Consider the following 21,401-nt stretch of genomic DNA (forward strand, 5'->3'; position numbering starts at 1 on the left):
ACTTCTCATCCAGTGCATTGTTCCCACAACTGGTGGTAATTTTCCCTGTTGTGGTCCCAGAAAGCCTGTCTCTGGGTCTCAGACCAAGTATCCTGGGACACAGCAGGTTCAGAGAGCTGAAGGCACCTGGGCTTCAAATATCCCAGGTAAACCTTCCAATATGCTCCAAGATGGCTCATGTGAGAGAGCTCATCCTTTTCACAAGGCAGTGATCACAACACTTGCCTGCCTCCCAACAGTTTTCTAGAAGAAAACAAATTATCATTTACCAACAGCTTCCAACAGAAATTTCTTTAGAAATATCAATGTATTAAATATTTACTTAAGAGTTTTGTCCAAACTGAACAGGTTTGTCCACCAAAAATAAAAATTTCTGTGCCTAGCTATATCATGCAACACAGAAATGGTAAAATCTGTCACCACGCTGCATCCCTTCAGCCAGCAGGAAAGTGCAGGCAATTTTTATAGAATTGGTGGAGCTGGTACTAACACTACTGTATAGAGAGGCTCTCCATATTTCAGCTAACTGGAGCTCTTTATGCAGCTGTAAATAGATTAACCTTCAAGTGTGTAATAATCTTTGTGGGGGCTTTTTTAAACAAAAGTGAGATATTTGAAAACGTACGTTGCTTTTTATCTGTTATTGTTGGAGTTCCCACTTGCAGTCACAGTGGAAACACCCTGTTCCCAAGTTCCCTGGATGATGTGAATTCCCAGCTGGTGCTGCAGCAGATTGCTGGAGACCTCTCCTTCCAAGGTATACGGTGCTGACTAGGCCTTATGAAGCCAATGAAAACAAGTATTCAAGTTAGTATGAGTGCAAGTGATCCTTAAGCCCTTAATTACTCCCTGTATGTGTACTGTTTAATTCCCATGCATCACTCTGAGTCCTAGGAGAGTTTGCCTTGAATTCCTGTGCTGAAAACCCCCTTGGCTCAAGGAAAGTTTAGGACTCTTGATGCAGGGTGGGTGGATGCCAGGGCCATTTCCAGCTAAACTCTCTCAGCACTTGCAGATTGCTCTGAACATTTTTATACCATGTATCCATTTCCTTTGAATCACTAACAGAAAAACTGCTTCATCTCCAGGACAATACTGCAAAAGAGAAGGGGAGAGTAAAACTTAAAGCCCCCCCAGCCCTTACCAGATGAACAGCAATTTATATAAGGTGATTTGTTCATGTATCTTTGCTAAAATGTTGCCAGAATTGCATAGTTAAAAAACTGCTAAGCAGAATAGAATGCTACAAAAGTCTAAACTCAACGGTGGCTTATTTATCTCCAGGCCTGCAAGCTAATGCTGACGAGAAGTTAAATTTAAATAAATTTATTCTAAGTGTAACCAAAATGCTGTAAATAACATATCACTTGCTATGCAGGAATATTCACTACATATTGGGGGACATACAACACACAAAGTGCTGTACCGACCTAGTTTATTTTACTGCAGGAGGCTCCTACACCTCGTGTCCCATTCTCAAGGCAAAATTGTATTATTATTATCAGGTCCCATGCCAAGCCAAGGACAGGGATGAGGAAAGTTGAGAGTGTTTGGTTCTCAGCTGCACCCCTGGTGCAGTGGGATCCCCATATTCAAAGTGCTGCAGCTGAGAGGGTAAAATGTCCAAAGGTGCCAGCAGCCAGTTCCTCGCCCCCACACCCACAGGCAGAGGCAGCAGCACCTTGTTAGCCACAGGCAGAGTTTGTGCACGCTCACAGGGCTGATGTGACTGAGCTTTTGACTGAGCAATTGTGTGAGCTCAGCCACCACAATTGGTTCAGCCAGCCCGAGCTGCCCATGTGAGATGCCAGCACATCTGGCCTGTATCCAAGTGACAGGGAGGGACATTATGTCAAGCAGTGGGAGGACCTTGCATTGGCAATGAAAGTTGCAAAAACTTCAGAAATCCAAGTCTGGGGAAAACCCTGACTTCTTTACAATCCACCCAGTGAAAAACATCTAAAAACTCCAAGAGAGGTTTCTTCCCCAATCAACTTCCCTCTAAAATACCTATATAGTGAGGTAAACTTTCAAACAAGCATGCAGTGTTTTCCTGGAAGCATTATCAAAGCTAATTGCATAAACATTTCATTAGTTAATTACAAACTGCAAAAAAAAAAAGCAGGGTGAAGCTTTGTACCTGCTGTAGTAGAGGCAAATGTTACCACAATTCTTATTTAGCACCAGTCTTCCAAATCATCACTGGGTGCCATGCAAGCGATGGGCAGCACCCACAAGAGAGGGAGCTCCCTGTCTAAAGCCATGAGGGAAAACAGCCAAATAGAGATAGTTGGAATCAAACACTAACAGAATGGCCACATTTAAAGAACTATAAACTGGCATTATACAGTATTTTAGCAGGATAATCACTCCAAATATCTGGCTATATGGGCAGGGGAGAAGTCATAAATGGACCTCGCTGCTTTGCTTCAGTCCTGCCAAGATGCTTCCCACCACCCTGGCAAAGGGCAGGAACCACCTTATGACAGCTGCTGAGATACCACTTAGGGAAACATTCACCATCCACCCAATTAAAAAGAAAAACAAAATCAAAAATTACAGTTATAAAACTGTAGGCTCCATGAAAAAGTCAGTCTGATTTAAAATATACAAATCTTTCATGTTTTAAACTAGTTTTACTAGTTGTGCTGTTTATAAACATGATAGCTGGCATGCTTCAAAGTGGGGAGTACCAAACAAATCATAGCTGCAAATTGTTTACCGTGACAGTCCGCAGTTTTATCTTCCAGCTGTCACTGATAGCAAGCTTCTATCACTTACTGAGCTGCTTGGAGGCTTTTCTCAATTAATCTGAATTTTTTATCTGCAGGTACTTTTGATTCACACAATGGGTGGAGAGATGGCAGTTCAGGAGTGCACACATTCCCCCAAGCCATCACAACTGAGCTCCAGAGCAGGACTGTTGGTAAGCCATGCATAATTCAGCACATTTCTTAGAGCAGCTATCGCTCTGCCAAAGAAGTGGCACTGACTTGTGCACACAAGAGACAGTTTCTTAGCATCAGCTTTTTTCTTTTAAATTTTCTTGCATCTTTCCTTCAGGTTGAAGCTTTTTTAAACGACACCTTTTTAAAGTACATCTTAGACATTTTTAGAACATACTTCCAAACTATTCCTTGGAAGGCATACAGAGACCATGACGCTACCTCCTATTCCTCTTTCCCACACAGTTTGACAGTGTACAGGCCTGTTCTGTATCTAAATTTACAAGCTGTGACAAGTGATAAATATCCTAATTCTAAAACACTATTGTGTACCTCTGAGACAATTAAAATTCCTTAGATACCTAGATGCAGTACATAATACATTTAGTCAACATTAGAACATGTCAGAGAAGGAATGTTTTATTCCAAGACACATCCAAGCATCTAAAAATAGGCCTTCAGTTTAAATTAAAGTATTGTAATAACATTCATTGGGAAATCCCCTTTCCTCAGATTACAAAAGTAATATTAACTCATAGATTGTCTCACGTGCAGTAAGAAGTGAACAGAAGAGCTTATAAAAAACAGCAAATAAATTATATATTCTTATTTTTAGGAGAAAAAAATCTGGTTAAAAGTGATGTATTTTTAATTCTGTCGTTTAAACCCAAAAAATCATGCCATACACTTGAGGGCACAGACTGAACTCTAGCCCACACTATTCCATACAGTTTAGCAGCAGGAGAAGACAATACAAGGGTTTCCAAGGTTTGGCCATAAGATGTTTTGATTGAGACATGCCATCAGCATTCCTGACTCAGTTTTGCTCAGTTGCTTTGGAGGTTGTGCACACCTTTCCAGAAATGCCTGGGAGGAGCACAGTGTAACTGCAATGTGTGATAGACAGGAAGTTAATCACTGACTGAACTTCAATATTTCACCTAATAATCTTAATCAGGGCACCAGAAATGCACAGTATTTCTGAGATGCATGGCAGTGGTAGGAGACAACTCATCTACCTTCATTTAACTTCTTTCTCTGCTTTTAGGGGTGGGGTAGAAGGGCGTCTCCAGAGTCTTCTCTGCAAATTAGAAGCTATTTTCTTTCTTTGCGGTAGTTTAATTAAGGACTATAATGGAATTCATCTTCTTTGGGAGACTTACTTTAAATAAGAAAACAAATAGAAAAGACTGGTGTCACATTCAGCTGGAGAAGGGTTGGTGACATGCAAAAACAAACTGATCTGTCCTGGTTTTGTCTCACCAAGGACCACTGTGCAGCATCAGTGCTGCTAGAAGTTGGTGCTGCCACCAGTGCAGCAGCTGGCCAGTGTATGCATCCATCTCCCTTGTGTTCTGGTTAGCAGTTTTTACCTTTTTACATAGAAACACACACTGCTCAATGCCTAGTGGCCCAAAGCAGGTAGTGTGCACTAAAACAGCAGAGCACCCTTATGACTGGCTGGTGAATCAGCACACAGGGAGTGACCTGCCCCGTTCTGAGACAAACCCTGAGACTCACGATCCGATGTCGAGGTTTATGTGGGAACACTGACAGCTCTTCCAACGAGGTCCAGTTCCCACCTCTGAATCAGAGCACTTTATTCTCTCATCCTAAATGTTCATATTTCTGCATAAGTATTTCTGACTGCTTAGCCTGCTATGGAAGTAGTGATGGCAATTTACGCTGTGTCAAGGCACATGAGCAGATCATGAAGTTGGGAATAGCATATATTAAAGATTTACACCATGTAGCCCAGCTTAAGTGACTCCTTGCCATAGGGAACAGAGAGTCATAGGCATGTGTGTAAACGACAGAAATGGCAGCACCTTTTTCCTCCAACCATACCAATTCCACAGGTAGACCCTTAAAGCTGCCCCATGGGAAGCATACTACCATTTCCTGGGCTCATTTCCAAGGGACTGAGTGTCTGCTACTGCTGATGGTGGTGTCACTGATGTCCTGTGTGCCAACAGCCCACAGTTTCCAATAACTCCCACCATGGAGGAAAAGACTGTGCAATTATTCCTGTTTTATTCAGCTTACTGCTCTTGGTTGGAGGGTCTCAGTCTGTCATTTTTCTGCCAGTGGTGGTTTTACTTGTTTCAGACTTTAGCCAGCTTTCTTCTAGCATTTAAATTAACTCTGGAAGTCCCAAGTTGAAAGCCTATGGTCTCACACTTGTTACAAGACAAAGAACCACTACATTCTGAGCTGTTTACAGCCTCCTGTAGTCTTGTCCAGGCCTCTAGAGATTGTCAAGCAGCAAGCCAGAAGGGAGCTGTTTAAACTGCAATTTTCAAGTTCTTGGATAACAACTAACAGAGTCATGGCAATAATGAAAGCTGCAAAAGATGCTAATCCTTCTTTTATTTCAGATATTCTCAAAAGCACCTGGAAGACTTACATAAATGACCTCAATTTTAACCTGTTTAGTTTAGTGTGATGGAAAAAATGTCATGAGTGATACTCCAGCCCAACCTCTACATGGAAGAAGTTTTTCCTCTAAAAATAGTGCTGCACTCTTTTGGTTGTGACACTTCTCATGCTACTAAATTAGAATTCACAAGTCTTCTGCAGGATTCCTAATGGGATCAAAGATTGGAAACATCTTTGAAGTTTGTCTTCCTTTGCTCTGCTGTTAATACATACCTGCACTAATCCACATGGTTCTCCTCAACTAATCAGTCACCCTCCCTCCCCAAAGGGACAGTTTACAGGCTTTTCCCAAACCCCAATTGTTTGTGTTCATTATCCACACTTCATTTTGCAAGAGCATACCATTTTGTTAATTGATTTTTCATGCTCTATAAAGAGGACAGTTTTGTTTTCTGAAACCTTTTGGTCTAAATGAGATTTGCCAGTCATATTTACAGTACTTGTAACTTTGGTCCTGTTTATTGCTGGCAAGGCAACTGGATTGAACCGTGTGTGTGACAAATTCACAACATTTTACTTTGGACTACAGCTGTTAATAATATGATTGCAAGGAGATCATCTCAGTTTCACTTTTTAAATTTAGTCCTTGTTGAGAGAGATCAAAGAAACACTGAACCTCAAGCTTATTTGCTTCTTGTTTAGGAAAACAAGCTAAAAGCTTCATTGACCCTAAGCAGAAATCACACAAGGCAAAACATAATTTAAAAAATACTTTCAAAATTTACACAACTTCAAACTGTTACACAGGTATTTCTCTTTGTCTCATTATGACTCAAATTTGGCTCATAACTACCATATCAAACTTCTTGTATTTTCAAATTAATACTTATTTTTGGGGGGGAAAAGTTATCTTTGGAAGAAAGCCTATTATCATAGAGTCTGTAATGATTTTTGTCACTGACAGTAATTGGTTCAGTCAGGCAACTGTTTGATTTACTTAAAGATTTCAAAGCCAGAATGCCTCACTGTGCTCACTGGCTTCAACCTCACAGACAATACAAAATGCAGAATTGCACCAGAAGCAATATGTGGTGCTTTTTGAAGATGTATCTTTATAGAGCTGAATGCATCTAGATTACCACAGGCTTGAATTTCAGAAACCACAAAAACTGGAGATGAAGTCAGTGGAATACACCAGTGATAAGCCCCACAGCTAGACATCCAAAATTAACCCTTTTTAAATATTGATATATAAACTGAAATTAAATGCATGAGAGAGACACGGTGAAGCAGAAAGTTTCTCTAAAGTTTCTCATACTTCATTAGTGGGAGACTGAAGATTTTTACTGAGATTCCTTTAGAAGGCGAGGGGAGAAAAAAAATTACGAAAAGAAAAAGGAAAAAGAAAAAGAGAAATGGATGAGCTCTCATTTCTTCAAAGCTTTATTCCTTAATTTTTTTTCTGGGCTAAATTAAAAGATTAATCCATTTCAATGAATACCCACAGGGTTCACTTCTAAACGAGTATTTCTCCCCTCAACAGATAGAATAGGAAGATTAAAGTATGAAAAAGAGGCAATTTATAGTGAGTTTTCTGGTCTTAAGAAGGGTTTTAATTTGGATGTGACAGACACGTTCTAGCTGCTCCTTGTCTTCATATTTTGAAAAGGACACTTTAAGTGCCACTGTTCAAGTGCTGAGTGTCCCCAGAAAGATGAATACAGTGCTTGTGCCAGTTACTGGCTCTGGACTGACAGAGGTTTTTCCCCAGACTGTAAAATTCACACTGCACCATCAGCTCTCTTCTTCCTCATGTCTTTCTCACATCCCTACCAGAGGATTATTTTTCTTTATATTTTTCTTTAAAATAAAGAAGGGGCTGATGAAACCTTCCACTATAGGGGCACCAAGCAGGTTGCCACAGTAGCTACATCCACCACACTGATCATTGAATCAACATTTTCCCACCGAGTTAGAGGACAGAGACACCTTGGGTGTCTGTAATGGGAATAATCTAATCCTGGGGAAATGCACTGCCTTCTCCAGTGAAACTGGTGTCTGGCAGCCTGGCGTGCAAGTGGTTTGAACTACTTTTTGCCCTCTGCAGATTAAACACTAAGAGTCCTGGTGACTAAATTAGGTGCACATAATCAGTCAAATAATCCTGTGTGGAAGTGGGCCAGGAAAGAGGATTTGTCACTATCTGTTTCTTCCTTGCCGTCCCATTACCCAATACATGCACAAACATTTGTACTCTCCCACCCCATTTTACAGACAGGAAAGTGAGGTTGATCATTTAAGCCACTTTTTAAAAGCCAGACAGAAATAAGTGCCAAAAACTGGAACTGGAGCTGCCGGGACAATTTTAGAACACAGACGCAGAATCTCCCAGACTGGACTTCTTACACTAAAACCACAGATTTTATATGGCACTTTATAACAATAACAAACATGATGATTAAGCACTTGAGTTGAGCTGGCACAAGACCTTGGCAAAGTTCTTTCAACATTTCTTTGCTCATAAAAAGCAAGCTTTGCAGAATTCAGAGTTTCATGGATTTCTTCAGTTTTGACAAACTTCAGCTCAGCAAAACTGGAAACCGTTTAAATATTTCAGGTTGGCATCTTCATATGAAAGTAGTTCTGCATCTCCAAACCAGCTTGATCTTCCTGCCTCTACTTATTCATTACAAGGGGTGGTAAGATCCTTCCAATGTGGAAGTGCTCACCTCTGCTATGTGTTCTGATGGGCAGGGGAAGAAGTAACAATGGAGATAGCAAAGACATTATCTAAGCTATTAAAATAATACCACATTAAAATGCTATCATAAGCACTATATCTAAAACCCACTGAAATTAATAGCCAACTTATACTTCAGCACTGTTGTTTCAATCTCTGCAAATAGAGAGAAACCTCTGTGCCCACACCCCCAAGAAAGTATTTGAATCATTTTCCCCCCATAATTAGCAACTAGAGTATGAAAAGTAAATGCTGCTAAGTAAAGGCAGCTAAAATGTCTTATAGCCCTTGCTCTTCCTAGCTGCCATACTGCACTTTTCCAGATGCTTCATCCCACAAAGCTGAGAATCTCAATACTGTTCTATTTTAGTCCTATTCACAGTGAAATGATGGCATAAAGTGATTCTTCCATCAAGGCATTAATATCAGAAGGGAAAAAACCCCTGAATTTGTAATGTAGAAAACTGAACAGAAAATCAGTCAGAGAAATATGATTGGAAAGTATTTTCATGCAGGAAATTCTTCATATTAACATAATACTTATGTATTTAAGAACAACTGGTTTACCTGTCTACCATGTGACAATTTTGAATGTTCTACCCATTTTGGAGGCAATTAGGCATCTATTCAAGGCTTCTGTGCTCACTTTAATTTCTTCATTTCTCCACCCACCTGAATCTGACACTTTGACATTGTTGCTTATTAGAATGGAAATTCAACATTTAGCAAGGTCAGGCAATTCAAGGTCAAAAACCAGTGAGAAATAAATATATACTGAAGAAAGGATCATGGAAGTTTACATCACTAAAACATGCAGTTTCATTTTTCTATCATTTTTATCAAAACAATAGCTGTCGAGAGATACTAAAACAAGTTTTGAAATATTCATCACTATTTTCTTGCTCACTCCCAAAATAAATTGCTTCAGCACTCAGAGCTGTGGGTAGATACTGAATAGCATTATGTCTTTTAGTCTAGCACGTCGACGGAGAAGAATTGCCTCTAACACCGTGCCATTGTTCTATTTAAAGAACCTTAAGCAACAGGGATTTCACTGCTTGAGTTGGAAGACTATTTTTTCAGACTTATGACTATGAAGTATTTCCTGATGTTATACCAACATTCTTCCATCTCCTGAACTCCTAGCAGTTGGCATACCTTAACTCATTCTAAACAATCCACCCTCCTTCCAATCCTCCACACATCAAATTCTTCCACAGTGCTTGGAAAACTCTTTCCCATGTGGTACCTACAGCAAGTTAGAGTCTATGCTGATGAAGACATAAACCTAATTGTGTGAGCGGGACATTCAGATGGTCACTCAAAATGCAGATACAGGTGAGAGAACTCTGAGCCCCTCAAACCAGTGAAACAGAAGGTACAGTCTGAGCATCATGTTGCCTCACTGCAGAATCACAAGATAATACTGAGAACCACATCCCACAACTGTGGGTTTTGGTGGATGACGTGAACCTCTCATACAAATTTTATTGGGACAGACACAGGGGAAGCTTCCATATAGTGCATTTAAAATTCCAAAAGAAAATCCACAAAGTATTTTGTTACAAGTGGTTTAAATTGGAAGTTTCTCTTTATGTTTATACAATTGTTTCTCTCCACTGCAAAACATAGTGGTTTCAACTTTAACATGACTTTCTAGTCATTCACTTTTTCTCATATTTTGTAGAACACGTTCACACTCCTCTTAGACTGAAGTATCTCAATTTTTCAGTGCAAGTCAATTTAGACTGCAAACCAGCAACAAGTTTTTAGATGTATAAAACTCCCTTTTTCTAAATAAAGAATAATCACCTGAAATACCAGGCATTTTTTTAAAACCTTAAAAGTAGTACACCAGAGCTGGGGCTAAATTTGAATTTTGCAGGTAATCTTGAACAAAGATATTAGTGATATTAGTGGACAAACCTATCTGTGCCACAGAACAGATCTGTGGACTACTGGTATCAGGACCAGGAGCTGAGCCTCAGAGGCTTTCCCAGAGGCTGCCCCTTCAGTCTCAACAGAAAATTGGGCAGGACCTCATAGCAGCAGAGCCCCATTATGACAGATCCTGGTTAGCAGCTGGTGACTAGACTGTTACTGCTGGCATGGTTTTGGCAAAGAGCAGCCTGGCTGATACCCACAACCCTGGGATGGAACTCCAGGAAAGACCCAAGGACAAGCAGACAAGTACTGAGCAGTGTGTCCTGTCTCACCATGGGAAAAGAGCACAGTCCCACAGCTTCAAATCCATTTAATTGTGTCAATCTGAATATGTGAGGTATTGCCAGAAAGTGAACCAAGCAGCACAGCACAGGCTCCATGCACATCCAGGCTTACAGCTTTTAGAGGGGTCACAGGAAGGGGGAAATCTGGTGAAGAACAAAGCTTCCACATTGCAGCTCCATTAACAAACTTCCCCTCAACACAAACATCATGTCTCCTTTTTCTAAACAAGTAGGTTTTACTCCCTAGACAGAGACACTAGCTGGAACTTCTGAAAATAAATGTGTTTAGGCAGAACTAGCAAGACATCTGGCAGAGGAGAGAAAAGCAAGAACAGGATCTCACCAGGGTCCCTTAAAGAATCACTGTTTACCCTTAAACACTCTGTCCTTAAAATAAACCAGTGTTTTCCTCTCACCTAGCCATAGTCATTGGCTTTTTAGTAACCTACAAAATGTCATGATTTTGAAATGAGCTCCGTGATTTACAACAGTAGCAGCTCCTCTATTTATAACAAATGCACACTTGTAAGATGTTATCAACTACTTTTGTCTCCCTGACATGCAGAGATGCTGCTTAAATAGAAAATTGTGTTATGTGTGTTTGAAGACTTCTAAAGCTAGATAATTTTGCATTTTTCTACCCTACTGAGCTAGGAAATTAACAGTAAAGCTTTTGCTTGCCCTCTAGGAGACCTGATTTAGTCAAAGACATGATCTCAGGTAGTAACTACAGAATCAGCTATTTATTTAATTTAAATAAAACTGTTCTTCCAGCAGACAATGAAGGGAAGAAATAATATGTCATGCTAAGATTCCTGAGCCAGTACTTCTCCCCTACGTTCTTTCTGTGCATGTTTAAGTGCACTGCTGCTCTGTGTTAAATAAGCTGCGGTAGAATGGAAACCAGCTAATTTGTGCTCCCTGGGTGCTGGACAACTAATTTAACTCTTGCTGGCACACAGGCTATAAATAGAAAAAGATGGCACAGCTTCATACAGATAACATTTCTATGAAAGTTAATAAATTACCAGTGAGGAAACACTTTTTCTTCCTACTTATCCACCCCATGAACAGGAGTCACGTTGTCTTTAATCCAAAGCAAGCAGGTGATGGTAGGTGTCACCTTGTGTGATGACTTACCAAGTCATGACTTACCAACTTACTCTAAACACCAGATGTACCCTCACCTGCTTGGCAACACACCTTCTCCTTCCCTCACCTTTGTCCAGGAGGAAGCACTATCCTTTTGGAACTACAGAGAAGTAAAAGACTTCTGGGCCAGACAGCAGAGACATGTGAGAGAGATGACCCTTGGGAGGGGCTCATTCTCTTGCTCTCACATGGAGGTAGAGGGAAACTCCACAACAGCTTCCAAGAGTTATCTAACTTGGCAGCAAGAGCAAAGTTAGAGATGCTGTTTTTCATCAGATGATGGGCTGAGCTCATCTCTACATGAATTCGTACAAGCAGAACACTTCCCCTAGGTAATTTCATACCCATCAAAACTGATCTTGTAATATGCACAAGATGGTCACATCATCCTGATCCCAACACCAAAGAGCACTACCATCCTCAGCTGAGTCAGCGGAAACCAAATGCTTCCATGTCCTTCCAGTGACTGGAATGTGGTTTCAGTTTTTATGGGCTTAATGTACAAAGATAATATAAAAATACACCAAAATACATAAATTAAATCGACTTCGTTTAAGAGAACGGAAGGATCAGATGTAACTTTCTATGCCTGAGATTGCTAATGCTTCTTCCACAGTTTTTTTAACAGAAATCAATTGATTCAAATTCAGCAGCCTGGAGTATTTTGGTCTTAGATTTGTATGAACCTGTATACATCTGGTGTGTTCAAGGATGATGTTGTACCTACAGCTGTCATTTTTTTTCAGATTCTCACCTGAAACTGCTAAACAACAATATTGCTTGCAGAGACATAGTTTAGGTCTAACCAGATATCAGGTAATTCTGTCCTTAACACAGGTTTTAGGTAAATAAAGACTAAAAGGTGACAACACCAGATAAAAAGAGAAGTCTTCAAAAGGCATAAATGTAGGGTAAAAGCACAAAGCGAAAGATGCTGACTTACCTCAAAGTAAAGTTTATCAGGAAATAACAAAAAATGAGTGATTAGTCCAACAGTAAAACAAGATACAAGCATGTTTGGGGGCATTGGTAAAGTTAAAAGTCCCTGCTGACATTAGTCTTTTGAATTTCAATCACCCCATGTAAAGGGGAAAGAGAAAATCCTTAGGGTTTTGAACTATATTAATTGTATTTATTTTAATTAATTTCAAATTAATACAAACAGTGAAAGATTTAGGAGCCTGAAGCATCTTGTCTCCTCTGCTGCTTCAGAGGAGGCCCTGTCTGCACCCCTCTTGGGCTGATACCACTTGCTTTGATATTGACACAGTTCAGGTTCAATCCACTCTTCAAAGAAAAACGGGCAGGAAAATCCCTCAATCCCCCTTTCTGCTCTGAGCCCAGGGCATGTGCACATTTCCCAAGGACTGCAGAATCCAGTGGGTATTATTTTGTACTTAATAAAATTAACAGCCTTTGCAGAAAATAGGATTTGGAATGACATTTCTGCCAGGGGATCATTCAAAGTCTGGTAGATGTACTATGATATCAGTCCTGATCTCTTTCATATCACTGGCTCAATTTTTCGTATCACTGGCTGAATTTATTATACTGAATTTTAAGAAGCAGAAGAAAAGTAGATGAGAAAGACTATAGCCCCTATTTTAGATAATATTTGTCCTGTTCTGCATTGGCTGCCATTTACTTGCCAAACGCAGTTCGCTCTGTTTATTTACTATTTCAGCTTGTAAGAAGGCGTGTTCCAGGTAAAAAACAAAATACAAGAAAGAATGCCTCAAATTCACTCTTAATGGAATTTTCTCTGTAGCAAGGAAAACCACCTCCTCAACATTCAGGCCCTATTCATCCCTCACTATTAATATTTTAAACAGTTGTTAGAATTTAATGCTTGTTTATTAATATTTAATAATTATTATTCATATTTTTAAAAAAACTTCACTGGGCAATCAAGATTCCAAACCAAAGTCAGTGGCACAGAAGAGATTAGTGAGTACTGCACAGATTTCATTAGTTCTGAACTATATGGAAACTACAGTCTTCACAATCCTGGACACATCTGTTTAATATCCCTCTGGAAAGAAGGGCACTTTTGGGACTTACGGTTAGTTGTCCTGCTCTGGTCACTCTGAGCGCTGTCGTTGGACTGGTTGCTGGAGACAGAGGACACACTTGAGCTCCTGACAAACCCAAATGCAGCCAGCTTAGCTGCTGGCAGCCGTGAATAACCTGGGGGACGAAGTCCAGATGGGCAGGGCTTGGGGAGATTTGATTTTGCAGCACTTGGACATGATCCTTTCTTAAGATCAACTGAAACAAGGAAAAAGAAAGAAATTTTTTGTTAAATAAGTTAACTGTGAGACCATTACCTGTATCTCCCAACTACATAAAGGCAGTACTAAGACTGAATACAAGTTTAAATGGCTGATCAAACTGCAGTGACGTCTTACTTTTTGCTGCGCTGAAAAGACATTTGGTGGAAAAATTTCAGGTCACAATATTTTTTAAAAGGTGAAGTGTGCCAAGTACCCATGGGGCATAACTCAAACTTCCAGCAAAGTAACATAGTTAAACACTGCTACAAATTTCTTTTAATGTTATCTTCTTCAATGCTGTATCGCTTTCTAATTTTACATTTATTGTGTGCCAATTAAAAAAACTCACAGAGACAAACACGCTACACATAACCTCCAGTTTTGGAAAGTATTGTAAACCAGCAACAATCCTCTTCAAGGACACAGAACTTCTTTGTATTTCAAAGAAAACACTTCTTTGAAGTTCTTCTTTTAAATTCCACTAAAAAAAAATTTCCCTTTTCTTGCGCCAAGCCTGGGAACAAGGACATGACCTGTAAAGTCCTACTTTTTTAACATACCACTGGCCATTTCCACTGGTGGACTTTTCCTTGCTAAGACATCAGCCCATGTGAGTGACACCCACCAGGTCTCAGCAAAGTGACAGCAGCTGGTTTGTAACACCTGGAGTTAGACCACAGCAGCAGTTCAGCTGTGATTTCTGCCTGTGGTTACCAAACACTCATCTGTCTTCAGCTTCTGTCCTAACCTGTAGGCTGCTGCTCCTGCTCAGGCAAACCTTCCTAGGCAAATATAGAACACAGGTTCACAAATGCTCCTCTTTTCCTTCACAGGCCAAAGGTCCAAAGGTCCACGATCACGGCAGTCTTGCCTTCAAGGTCAAGGACCAAAAATTAGATTTTTCTTTTGGTTGGAAGGTCTGGATACCCAAGTGACTCCAGACCTCACGTGTACATCAATTTGGACAGAGCTTTTTCTTCCTAAATTTGAGAATACCAGATTCCTGTGGAATTCTGTGCAGCAAAAATACATATTTTTTAAAAAAATATTAACAACAATCTCCAAAACCTGATGCTAGAGTGTTTAATCAGGACAAATGGGGTAGTAGAAAAGGCAGCATTAAAAGCTACCAACAAATTCTGAAAAGGCCAAAAAGTCACTCTTTTTCTGTTCTTATTCAGTGAACGCTATTGTACACTAGCCCGACACAAACTTCAAAGGAAGAAGTAAACATTCATAATATAAAGAAAAATACAAATTAACTGCACAGTAAGAATATGGTCATATTATTACAGTATTTAATTCTTTTGTAAACTATGTAGGTCACAGCCTTATTAATTTTAATGAAGCATTTCACTTTGAGAAGACTAGAGAAAACGAGACTAACTCCTTTGAGCAGAAAAATGTTACAGGGATTTTGAGAGATATTTGTGTACCTCATCACAATACTAATGCTAAGCTTTGTTTCATGTAACTAAGCCTTTCCTTTTGAAACAGAAATAGGTGTAACACCAAGCTAAAAAGAGTTTTGTTCTTCTATAAAACACACTCCTGCAAAGATGTAAAAAATTCTCCTTGCTCAATGAATAAAACAATTTTTATACTCTAGGCTCTTAAAATGCATTTTTGTACCCACTTTCCTCAGGTTGAGCCCTTTATTAAGACACAAGGAGATGGATGTCTGCAGCACCTTTGCAAGCCCAGAGAAGTACACGCTGTGCAGAGTAACCCAAATGAAAATAACAAATATCTATAGTGAGTAAGAAAAGACTACTTAATTCCCCATTCACTCCTCATCCCTGGCACTAACAGAAGCAATTTTGGACTATGATCCTGAATGTGGCTTCCTTTGGATATTGTGAAGAGGGGCTCAAAGGTAGCCATGGGTTCCAGGCGCAGGTGAAGGGCAGAGCAGGCACGTTAGCACAGAGACAGGCAGTGATGGTCACCATCAGTTCACTGCCAGGTTTGTGCTGTGCTGCTTTGACAGCAGCCTACTGCAGCTGATTCATGGCTGATTTATGGCTGCTTCCAAGGCCTAGACTTCTTCCCTACCCACTGCAAAATACTCCATGTGCTGCATCAGTGACAGGACCAAGCCCAGGAACCCTCCAGATCTGAAGGAGAGAACAAGTATTCGTGGTAAGCAGCTGCAGGTGCAAGGAACCTGCCCAGCTCAGTGGCAGCAGGGAGAAGGCATGGGGCTGTCTCTCATGGGTTTTACAGGTTTCCAAAAAATGCACCTGGACTGCATAAGCTGAGATTTCTTTCTCCTAAGAATCTCTGAAAATTGAGGTGGAGGGAGACATATTTCCATTTTACAGCAACAAACTATAAATATCACAGACTTCCTGCAACAATACAGGGGAAATTCCACTGGGACAGTGGAATAAAGTTAGAAATGGCTTTATTCAAAAAGCATTTCAAACATGCTTGGCCTAGGGCAGTGTGGCTTACCTGAGACTCCCAGGTCCCCAACTCAACTACATTGTAGGGATGCCCACAACAAGTCCCCAGACTGACTGTTCTCTGCAGTTTGTGACCAAGCACCATGAATGAAGAAGAAGGATTTCCTTAAAGCCAAAAGGGTTTTGGTTACAAACTGCCCAATCATCTTTACCTTTTCTTCAAAGTCATTCTTCCAGATTTGAGCAGAGGATTTAGTGGTTTTTTCTCATACTTTTTTGTGTGTTTCTAGTTTATGACTTCAATTCCAATTCCCCCTGAACTAACAATATTTGCATCTTGTACTCATCATCATCCTTACATTATTTTTCACTTTTTTTCTTTGTAATTCAGTTCTTCTGTACCATGAGGACCTCGGGGCAGGACATTATCCTCATTAGGGATGCATTCAAATCCTTAAAGCTAAGTAATTTTGTGTATTCTTTCTCATTAAAATACATGAGACACCAGCCTATTGTATATATTTTCTGTTCTAAACTTCATCAAGTTTTCTCATGCATGTTTTTTGCTTTATTTCTGTTCCTTAAAAGTATAGAAGTACTCCTACAAACAAGGTCTGGGAGTTCAAAACAAAAGTTATTTTAATGAGCAGCTTTTATTTTAATGAAAATCTGCCAAAATAAGCTTAAAAATCTTTCTAGTTGTCTCACTGCCTGAAGCTTATTATAGAATTAAGTATTGTTGTCTGTATGCACACAAGTGATTTTCTATGACACTTCAAGCTGTTCCCATCCAGAAACATAAAAACATTTTGAGTTAGGGACTGATTGACATGAGCTAGATGTGCCTGAGGAGACTTTGTTAAAAGTCTGAACTTCACTTATGCATCCCCACTGCACAAGAATTGCATCTTCGTGCACGGGTAAAAAGCAACTTTCATGTAATTTCACTGTGAAATTTGAAATATGTTTTAGCTGAAATGAATGAAAAATTAAAGAAATGAGTTATACAGATATGTTCTTATGAAAAAGAATAGCAGTTCAAGACTTTAAAACTCCACAATTCAGGGATCCTTGGCAAGTCTTTGTTATCTGGTCATAGGGTTTTTCGTTTTCTTTGCTTTCCCATTTTTAAATTATTTTTTTTTACCAGCATTTCAGTTAAAACTTTAATCATTAAATGCCATTTTCTCTCACTTACTGATGATCTGAACATCACTATGCTCATTGCATATTGGGAAATCTGGGGTAAAGCACTTACCTCTAGTATCACTGCATCAGTCAAAGATAATATAAGCTGAGTTAACCCAGCTCACTGGTATCTTTGCAGATTAAAAACAAATCACACAAGTGAGAAATTTTTTCTGGTGCCACTACATTAGTAGTTTCCCTGTATAGACATAACAACTTCTCTCCAAACAAGAACTGAGGAAAGGGGCTTCAAAACAGAGGCTTTAATGGTTTACACCTAAACAGCAGTGAGCAGGTTGAGCCCAGCTGCCCTGATGGTCTCTCACCCAAACACCATCAAGCCTGGGATAGGTCAGTTCCAAAGGCCAAACAGTTGTCACTGCTGAACACTGATTAATTTCTGATGGGTCAGTCCACCATCATATGGTAGTAAATGCTCACCTCCTCATGATTCAGATTTAAAAGCACTAAAAACTGCTCTGTGCCTTCCCAGCTCCCAGGCAAACCAAGGCTGGTTAGCACATTCTCAACACCCCAAGAACTTGTCATCTCACAACTCATTCAAGCTGCAAATGTCCGTGTTCACTCAGCAGCTACTGTGAAAAGCACGGCATCCCTCAAAAACTTGCAGCACAGGAATCATCCATGCATGAGTCTCACTCATTGCATTTTCCACTGGGAGCCCAGAGCAGCCAGAACACTTCTCTGCACTGGAGCTGCATCTCATCTGCTCCTGCTGCTCAGAAGGGCTTTGGATGTCCAGCCAGAGACAACACTTGGCTCTGAGCAGGAAGGAGGCAAGGTAGGAAGCGCTTGCCTGCTCCTACACCCAGATTGCTCCACATACTGTTCTTAGAAATGACAGCTTGGTACAACTGTCATATAGACAACCCTTCTAATATGATGGGGTTTAGCTCCTTGAAGACACAGTAATTGGAGCAGAGAGGTGGCAAATGGCAATGTCTCAAGTAAGATGACAATATCCTCAAAAAAAATTCACAAGGAAGTGTGTGTGTCCCTTTGAAACATTTTTTTTTTAAATGAAGTACAGTCAGATTGCGCTCCCAAAGAAAATAGAGAGTGTGAACTGAAAACTCTGCAGGTTAATGGAGGACAGAGAACATTTTCCTCTCTGAACCAGTCCCTTGTCCCTCTTTTCTCAACCAGTTAAGAAGCTTGCCAGTTCAAATCCAAGTACCTCAGACTGCAAGTACAGACAGAGCTGGAGTAGAAGTATGGCAATATTTCAGAAAGCTACCTCAAAACCTCTTTTCTATCATCAAATCTAATTTACATGTTCAAATAATAGGTCATTATTAGATTGCTTATTCCTGAGAATAAACATGAAAATAAAGGTTTCCTGCTGGGAGAAAGGTGTAGACATATTGAGACGAAATACATTATACATATGCAAAGACACAAATATTTGCATATATCTGTGTCTGTCCGAGGAATGACAAATATTGCAGTCCTGATTTATGGGCAAATTCTGTCTTCAATGAAAGCTGACTTGCTTAGAAATGAGAGGAGCAGCTAGACCCTTGGGACTGACAAGTTTAATACACAGAGAAGTGATAAGGAAGTAACATTTCATTAACTCACTCTTTGAGAAGAAAATACCCCAAAACACTACTGAAAAATGTAGAATTAAGTTAAATTAATGAGCATAATTAAAGTGAAGCTTTAACGATGAGATCTCTGTTATACTTTTCAAAATCAGACATTAATTCCATCAAAATAATCAGCTAATGAATGCAAATCCTAACACACTTGCTTCAAGAAGTTTTTATAACCAAGGAAAACATATTAATATTTTACATGTTATAAACAGAGTATGCTTCAATGCTTGTTTTGACTTACAAGTTTCCCATAGGAAGAGTAGAGTCTATTTACATAAAATAAACAAATGTTAAGCTTTCAGAGACTCTATGGCACCTATAAGTAGATCATAATTCAGTGACTTCTTATTTTACCTACTTTGCAGAATGCTTTTTCTTACAGTCAGGCTGCTTGTCTGACCCACCTGAGGCAAAGCACCACCGAAGGAGCAGCACTGCTTCATAAGGCACTTGCAGCCAATGCCGCTACGTGTCCTAGATCCTACTGATGAAGAAGGATCACTGATCCAACCACACTTTAGGCATCACACTTAGAGATCACACTTGAGGGAGCACTCATCATTATTTCACTTTCTACTGGGCATGAGGTAAAGCTAACAAAACCCTTAATGCACTCATAATACTTGCAGTCCATCACAGCAGTTCAGGGATTTAATTATCAATTACTTCAGAGTCAGTTTTATGAGGATTAGTATTATGCATGGGCCAAACCACCCCGCTTATCAGTGCTGCTTAACCAGACTGCTGCATAATGAATGGCATGGCAAAGGGGAATAAAATCCTCCTTAAGAGGCACCACTGCTGTCCCCAATACCGGGCCGCAGCGATTTCAGTGTAACAGAGCCGCCGAGGTACCGCACTCTGCCACGGGATAGCAACTGGCTGATCCTTCTGTTTCCATTACCTCAGGGCAGGGCTGATATCACCAGGATTGGAAACTGGATTAAAAGCTCAGGATCAAGCTGCAAGAGATGCTGATTAGCAGTCTTGAAGGCAGGCCTGGTATCCCTGACAGAAAAATACCCCTTAGTCCCCAGCTGCTTTTGCTGAAGCTACCCAAGCTCTCATACCCCACAACACCCATGAGCAAGTCTTACTGGCTCTGCATCCCAGACACTGCCCATATGTTCATGCATGTTATTTACTCATGTTTGCAAATATGACTCTATCAAAGCTGTGTTTAATCCTGTGTTTCAAATAGTGCAGCAGAACCAATGATGCAGATCAAATATACTGCAAATAATACTACAGCTAACAGCCAAATTAAGGGAAAGTGGTTGAAAATGGTGTGGGGTACCTTAATACAGATGGCTAAAAGGTCTGGCCCTTCTATAAGCTCCTCTAATTAGCACCCCAACAGCTCTGACATGCCAGGGGGTGCTGTCCCATACATCCCTTCCATGGCAAGCAGCAGCCCATCTCTGGTCGGCATGTGTGCTCTGCTGTGGATACAGGCACAGGAATCAATTCTCTGATGCCTCTGCACTCCTATACCAATCTTGTCCTATCTTCTCTTACCTCAGCCTCTTCCATGAGCAATTCATTATTCTTTTTGAAAGGAAGTATTAAAAACAAAAAAGTCTGGTAAGCTGACCTATGAAGTTATACATTGCCAAGACAAGGATTAAGTCATTTGAGACATACAAGGAAAAAGGCTTTAGTCAAAGAAAAGGTGATTATAACAAAATCTTGAACAGATAATTGGGAAATAAAATATCTAAAATAAATGTAAAGAAACCAACGTAAGATTTCAGAAGTACACAAAAGATAAGTAGGAAGAGGCATTGAAACAAAGGAGAGCAGTGAAAAGTACTTCACAACAGAATAAGGTATTGCAGAAAAATTAAACACATTCTTCATCTTGCAAGGAAAGTGGAAGGTGAGATGCCAGAAGTGAAAACAATGTGTCCTGGGGTGGACAGTGAAAAACTGGAGACATTAGCAACCTCTCCAAAACAAGTCTTGTGTAATTTGAAATCTATAAAACAGTCAGAGCCCAAAGACCAGATAAAACACACTTTGGGGTCCTGAAAGAGATGACAGACAGATTATTGGACTACCAGGAGTTGTCTTTTGTACCCTTTCTGAAACAGCAAGGTATCAAAAGATTAGAGAGAAACAAGCAACATAACAGTTGTAGGAAGGAAATTATGGAGAGCTATAAATTTAACTTGACCTCCAAAGCAGACCAGGTCCAAAAAATAATCAGTGATTAAAAAAATAAATATTTTTTTAAACTCAAAAAATTACAAAAAAACCCCAACTTTTGATAAATAAGAAAACATCAAGAAATACAACTTTAGTGGAATAGAATCACAGTAACAGCTTGTGCAATTTACTTATGTACACGCCTCGTGTACTGGCTCTTTTTAAAGGCAGTACTACAGACAAGAAATGGGACTGATAAGCTGATCCTGTTTAGATTTTAAAATGTCACATAACATAGAAGATGGTAAATGAATACATGCA

The 21,401-nt window shown here is 39.9% G+C and overlaps 1 protein-coding gene across 4 annotated transcripts in view; it reads right to left on the reverse strand.

Annotated features, from left to right (window-relative positions):
* The window catches only part of MTUS2 (microtubule associated scaffold protein 2), a 263,855-nt gene that overhangs the window by 128,946 nt on the left and 113,508 nt on the right, over positions 1-21,401 (reverse strand). For all 4 annotated transcript variants that reach the window (XM_071433978.1, XM_071433977.1, XM_071433980.1 and 1 more), the window contains one exon: positions 13,506-13,712. In XM_071433978.1, coding sequence (XP_071290079.1) covers positions 13,506-13,712 — 207 coding nt within the window. The remainder of the gene's footprint in view (positions 1-13,505; positions 13,713-21,401) is intronic.

Source organism: Agelaius tricolor, unplaced genomic scaffold (assembly GCF_023055355.1).
Source record: "Agelaius tricolor isolate 1412-34295 unplaced genomic scaffold, bAgeTri1.0.p SCAF_9, whole genome shotgun sequence".
NCBI classification, from domain to species: domain Eukaryota; kingdom Metazoa; phylum Chordata; class Aves; order Passeriformes; family Icteridae; genus Agelaius; species Agelaius tricolor.